Source organism: Durio zibethinus, chromosome 10 (assembly GCF_047325235.1).
Source record: "Durio zibethinus cultivar Kanyao isolate XHJ-2024 chromosome 10, ASM4732523v1, whole genome shotgun sequence".
In the NCBI taxonomy this organism is placed as follows: Eukaryota; Viridiplantae; Streptophyta; class Magnoliopsida; order Malvales; family Malvaceae; genus Durio; species Durio zibethinus.
In genome coordinates this window covers 20,272,361-20,278,953 of record NC_143171.1, presented here as the reverse complement: position 1 = coordinate 20,278,953, position 6,593 = coordinate 20,272,361, and the positions used below count along the sequence as shown (strand labels likewise).

At 28.2% G+C, this 6,593-nt stretch overlaps 1 protein-coding gene across 2 annotated transcripts; it reads right to left on the bottom strand.

Annotated features, from left to right (window-relative positions):
* Positions 1 to 2,218: 2,218 nt before the first annotated feature.
* Positions 2,219 to 5,774, bottom strand: LOC111292418 (zinc finger BED domain-containing protein RICESLEEPER 2-like). Of its 2 annotated transcripts, none has more exons than XM_022884802.2 (2): positions 5,630 to 5,774; positions 2,219 to 4,605 (listed from the first exon to the last, which is right to left on the bottom strand). In XM_022884802.2, the coding sequence occupies exon 2, from the start codon at positions 4,586 to 4,588 to the stop codon at positions 2,615 to 2,617; it is 1,974 nt and encodes a 657-aa protein (XP_022740537.2). In that variant the 5' UTR covers positions 4,589 to 4,605; positions 5,630 to 5,774; the 3' UTR covers positions 2,219 to 2,614. The 2 variants fall into 2 exon arrangements, with proteins under 2 accessions (XP_022740537.2, XP_089623020.1); XM_089766894.1 differs by having other exon boundaries at positions 2,219 to 4,597.
* Positions 5,775 to 6,593: the final 819 nt, after the last annotated feature.

Sequence of the window (6,593 nt, the reverse complement as noted above, 5' to 3'; positions counted from 1 at the left end):
AAATTTTTTTTATTGTATATGTTGTTTGTTACTGCATTTTAAATTTTTTTGTTATTTTTGTTATTTTATTGGGAAAATAATCAAATTTCTCAATATTATAGATTAAGGGTTATATATTTAGCACTTTATTTTTTTCATACAAATTTACCACTCTATTACATTTTTTTTTATCAAATTCTAATTGCATAATATTTCGTTAAAATTTTCAATCATGTCTTTAGTTTTTATTATATAAAAAAGGTAAAAATACTTTATGTTAAATTCCAAATAAGAATAATACAAATAATTAAATAATTAAATTCTTTTCTAAAAATACCAACAATTCGAATAAGTTTTTTACTATATGTTTAATATTTTTTATCATTTATTCTAAAAATAATTAATTATGCTATGTTCTTTATATACATAAATATCTTTTACTTAATTAGTTTTGTGGTTAAAAATGTAATTAAATAACTCTAATATAATGTTCCTCGAAAGAATTTCTATTATATAATAGTAAATTTTTTTATTTTTCTCTTAATTATCACTTACATTTATTACAAAAACAAACTAAGAAAGAAATTAAATTTGACTTTTCGGAAAAAAAAAAAAAAGAGAAACAATTGAATTTGACGAGTTTAAGGTCACTTATTTTAATTTTTTACTATATATTTCTTACTAATGTTTTTACTATATACCAAAAATCTAAGACAATTTTTAAGTAAAAAATTTAACAAAAAAAAATATAATATATAATAAAAAAATTAGTGGCATTGTTGGAATTTTTAGAAAAGAATTTAATTATTTTTATTTTTTATTTAATTATTGGTATTATCTTTATTTAAAATAAAATATTTTTTATTTTTTCATATAATAACAATTAACAAAATAATTAAAATTTTTAACATAACATTCTTTAGTTTAGATAGAATATTTGACTTTCATCCACATATGACTAAAATTACATCAAAAAAATGTAGTAAAGTAGTAAATTTATATAAAATAGTAAATTTCTATAACATTTATATTGATTGGTCTTAATTTGCTCCTTTTTTTTTTGTAGTTTTTTCCTTTTTATTTTTTATTTTTTTTAATCTTAGGGGTACTTTGATAACTTTTACTTTTAACCTTAAAGATAAAAATGTCCATCAAAATATTTCATGTTATCAAAGAGCATTTTGAAAATTTCAGTTTCACATTACTTCAGGTTAGCTCCTTAACCATAGAGGTTCTTTTTTTTTTTTTTTTTTGGGTAACTTTTGTTCCTTCTGCTCAATATCACCCATAATGGCAGATCTCAACACAGTTAGAAATATGGAGATCACAATATATATATATATATATATATATATCCAACAGGTTTTATAATATCGCTATTAATCCATAAAATATGGATATGTTGCATTGATACAAAAAATATTGCTGTCATTCCTCAAAACAATATTATGTATTACTATTGCTACCAGTCGATGAAATTAATAACAAAAATTTTCGATCAAAGGTAAGAAATTTTAATGAACTTTAGGATATATTTATAATAAAATGTGATGTGATATTTATATTTTTAAAATCTTTAATATTGTACCTAAATTATGAATAATGTTGTGCCCCTGAATTATGCATTGATACCAATAGATAAGAGTAACGAAATTTTTCAATAAAAGTATGAAATTTTAGTGAATTTAGGATATATTTATACATACTTAGTTGTCATAATGTATAGGACATGCCACAAATGAGCTCCTGAATTACAATAAAATGTTATAGGATATTTAGACTTAAAAAATTTTTAATTTATACTTAAACTATAAATCAATCCTTCAAATATCATATTAATTAATAAATTCATAATTTATATATCATATTAGATATTTTTAAAATTTAAATCACTCATTAAATATTTCAGTATAATTTAAAGATTATTCATTACACTATCTCTAATATATAATAACAAATATAAGTTACTAAAATCTTGAATGTAATAGACCGATACGAGAAAATGCATTATAAGAACAGATACGACTCGAGGAAAACTTGAAAATGAACTTGAAAGGATTATCATATATATATATATATATAGAACAAGTATTCACTTATTCTACTGTAACTTTTACACTTTTTTAGACTCTTAGATCAAATTCAATTTATAATTCATTTGGATCAAAATAATATTTTTACATTTTATAATTTTAATCCAAAGATTAAAAAAAAAAAAAAAGTGCAAAATTTACACTAGTGCAGGTAAAACCTCTTTCTCTATATATTTTAAAGGAACACAGGCAAATACAACCTCACTTTACACTATTATTGAACACAAACATTGACCTTAAGAAAGAAGACAGGGAAGGAGTAAAGCTTAAATAGTAATTACTGTACAACCAACTAACTTACATCAGATTTAGAACAGCCTAAAGATGGCCAAAAAGTTTTGGAGTTTGATATAAACCCATAAAATTTCTTAAAATGACACCAAGAAAGAAATAAAGTTATTGACCAATAGCAGCTGCACAAAAATGGTGCTCAACTCCCAGGGCTCCCACCTCATCCTCCTTTTCCTTGCATCCAAATAACTTTTTAAAACAGAAAAAAAGACGAGGAAAATGGTGGTGAGTGCAAGAAGGGCGGAAGAAAACTAACTCTCGAGTTCACTCCGTATCCAATCTTGTGAACACATCAAGGCTTGAATAGTAGTTGGAGGCAATGAGCTCCAATTATGATCGAGCACTCTTCCTCCAGTGTCAAATGCCGATTCTGCAGCAACTTTTGATATGGGAATTCCTAGAATATTGCGTGCCATCATAGATAGGATAGGATACCTTGGAGTGTGAACCTTCCACCAATTTAATATGTTGAAATCAACATTGCGTGGAAAAAGAGGTTCCTCCAGGTACTTATCTAAATCAGAACTAGAGCCTTCACTCTGAGATGTTTCATGAAGGAACTTGTCAAACCCCATTAGCCTATCCCTGGAATCTTTTCCAGAAGCAGGAATACCACTTACTTGCCAATCCAGTCCCTGATCAAGGGAAGATGCTAATGGAGAGACGACAGAATGTTCATTGTAAAGCGATTTAATACACTCAAAAACATCATCAATAAGCTCCGATGCACTATCTCCATATAATTGTGGGTAGTAATACTCCAAGAGCTTCATTTTGAATCGAGGATCTAACATAGCTGCAACTGCTAAACCTAAACTGCACTTATCCCAGTAGTCTTCAAACTTCTTTCTCATCTTTGCAGCCAGAGAACTGATATAATCATCAGGATTCTTGCACCATTCAATCAACTGCAAGTGAATATCACAGATCTCAGGGAAAAATATATTTGCAGTGGGATACTTACTTCTCATAAAAACATTAGTAACTTCAACAAACAACTTCAAGAAGCTAGTAATGGCACTCATTCTATCCCACTCCAAATCTGATAGAAGGAACTTCATGTTAACAGGGTCACGCTCCCGCAGACAAGAGAAAACTTTCCTGTATTCTAAGGCAACTTCAAGCATAAAATATGTTAAGTTCCATTTCAATGGATTATCAATGCATAAGCATTTTTTACTTTCAACTTGAACTTCCTGAGCCAGCTCACTGAACATAGAGTTCGTTGCTTCTGAACTTTTAACATAGCGAATGCTTTCCCGAATTTTCTGGGTAATTTCACAGAGCGATTCCAAGGCATCCTGCACCATGTGATTGAGAAGATCTACAACACAGCGAACATCAAATAATTGACCATTACAATAAAGGAACCTATTTTGCGACAGCCGATCTCTAATTCTATCGACAATGTTTTCACTGGTAAAACTGTCAAATATCATAGAAAACAACTTACGATCTATATCCCAATCCATCAGACAAGTCATTATAACTTCTGAATGCATTTCTTCTGAATGAGAAGGATCAACACTAACAAAATTCAAAATCTTCTTCTTTAATTGCCAATCCTCATCAATGTAGTTTGCCGTCAAACTCAAGTATGCAGAATTACCTGAAGCAGTCCAGACATCAGCAGTTACACTGATTTTTCCAGGCAACTTATCCAAAATTTCATACACCTTTTGTTTCTCCTTCGCATAGATTTCCATGCAATCAGCTTCAACTTTATTATATGTCACAAGCTCAAACAGTGGCTGTAGATTCCTGACAAATATCTTGAATCCGACATGCTCCACCATAGTCAATGGATAGTTATGCAATATGATCATGCGGGCAAGATCAAATTGGCTCCGCCTTTGATCCAAGCTATTATCACCAATGCTAACAGGCTTGCTTTTAATCTGTTCCTGTTCATATCTAAGATTCACAAGACTAAGCACTTCATCCTTCTTCTGCTCTTGATCAATAGTTACAAGGGCAAGAGATCCTTCCTTTTTCTTTTCTCTACCAGAAAAGTATGGAGCTATGCCATTAGTAGATCTTCTCTGACACCTAATTAAATGGTTCCTCAGATGTGACGTTCCACTAGTACTTGATCCGCTAAGCTTCTTTTTACAATGCCTACAAATAGCCACAAATGTGTCACCCTTTTTAACCCTGTCAAAGTCATTCCATACAATAGATTTCAATCTGCTCGAATTTACTATGACTGCATCAGACATATCCATCACACGAACCTGAGATTCTGCAAATATTGACATATTAAAAACATACACAGTAGGTTATATCATTATTACAACTACCTACGAATGAGAAAAAGATTGCAGCCATGAAACCCCAAGAAAAAAACCACATTTGTTATAGACAAAAACATAATAGAGCATATATACAGGATTTCCCAAAAGTTAAAGATCCAAAATAAGTAAAAACTACAGAAATGTTCATAACTAATTAAGAGGATGTGCCTTTACAAGAGATACATACATAAATATAAAACAAAAAGCCAATTATAATTTATAAGTTTGAATTTTCCTAGGTCCCACAAAATTACTAACAAAATCTGCACAGTGGAGGCAATGACAATACCCATCCTTCTTTTTCTTTTCTGAAGATGAAATCCCCATAATTCTAAGAGCACTAGAAAGTGAAAAAGTTTCTTGTTAACTATATAAACAACTGGAAACAATTTCTAAAACCAAAAGGTTGAAAACAAGTAATTTGAAATAGTTTCACTCAACAAATTCAACCATCAATAAGTGCTTACAATCTATATTCTATGATCACAGAAAAGATACTATGACAAGGAAGCAAAATGACTCAAAATGACTTAAGACCCTGAAATGCACAAACCAAGTAAATCTATATTCTATGAACATGCATAGAACATAAGCAACTCGACGAAGTGATTTAGTCAAAGCAAAAATGAGGAAAACCCTAAAAATATTGCCTTGAAAACAGAGTTTACAAGATTATCCATGTAAACAAAAGAAAATCAGATCAAGGCTAATCTCATTTTGGTTGCGAATTTGTCTAATTAATATAAATATATATAAGTAAATATCAAAAGGAGCCAAATTGATTTCTTTCTTAGTTTTTAAAAAGAAAGCAAGAATTAATGCCCAACTCTACTTCGACGGAATATGGATTATGGCAAAGTAAAACTAATTTTAAAAAAATAAAAATACATTTCTTTAATCACAAACAAAAATTCCAAACTAAAATCAAAATTATATATAAAATATAGAGTGGAAGAAAAAGGGAGGTGATACCTGTATGGCGAAACTGGTTTATTCTTTATGTTTTACGGGTGTCGGGTCGGGTCAAGTTGAAATGGAAAAGGGTCGAGAAGTGGGTTATGAGGTAAAGAGAGATCAGAGAAGAGGAGGAGAGGCGGAGAAAGAGTCACGCCGTCGTGAAGAAAGACCTGGTTTTGTGACACAAGCTTTTATAGCACTTTCGATCCAATGGCCAACATTCTCTTATTTTTATCTGATGGTCCAGGATGATTAGGATAATAGTGCCATTTTAAAAGTTTTATATAATATCAAAATAAAATTATACATCTTATATAAATACAAAAATCAGAACCTCTAATAAAAAGAAAAAACAATGATGTAAATAGTTTATATTTTTTTATATGTGAACAATATAAAAAATTTACGTGTTCAAATATTTTATTTTCATTATTATAAAACGATTCAATAATTTTTATTAACAGATGAGGAAAGAATCTTACTTACTTTTGAATGATTAATTAACTAAAATAAATTAAGAATCAAAATAATAATATTATTATTTTAAATTAAGAGTAATTTATACTTAATAATTAAAATGGTCAAATATAATATATATATTCAATGTACTTAAGAGAAATAAATTTTTTTTTTAAAATTAGTGTAATAATGATAATAAAATTAATTTGATTTAACATATTAATTTTAATTTTAATTAATTTAATCATCTATTAATTATTTTAAAATCAATATATTAAATATATATACATTTGTGTAGCTTAAAGCTATAGAGGCCCTATTTTGTCCGAAAGTTTTTTCGATACTAAAATGGGCTTTGAATTTTATTCTATAAAATTATGCAATTGAGTGTTAATTGTTAAATTCAATGTTAGGTCCAAAAATTTTATAAAAAAAAAAAGCTCAAAATTATTTTTTTATTATTTTATTTTAAATATTTAGTTTTAGTTTTTATTTATTATTTTTGATATTTTTTCATGTG

Bases quoted from the DNA above. Each gene is read 5' to 3' on its own strand.
- LOC111292418 (XM_022884802.2), bottom strand. From the start codon at position 4,588: ATGGATATGTCTGATGCAGTCATAGTAAATTCGAGCAGATTGAAATCT.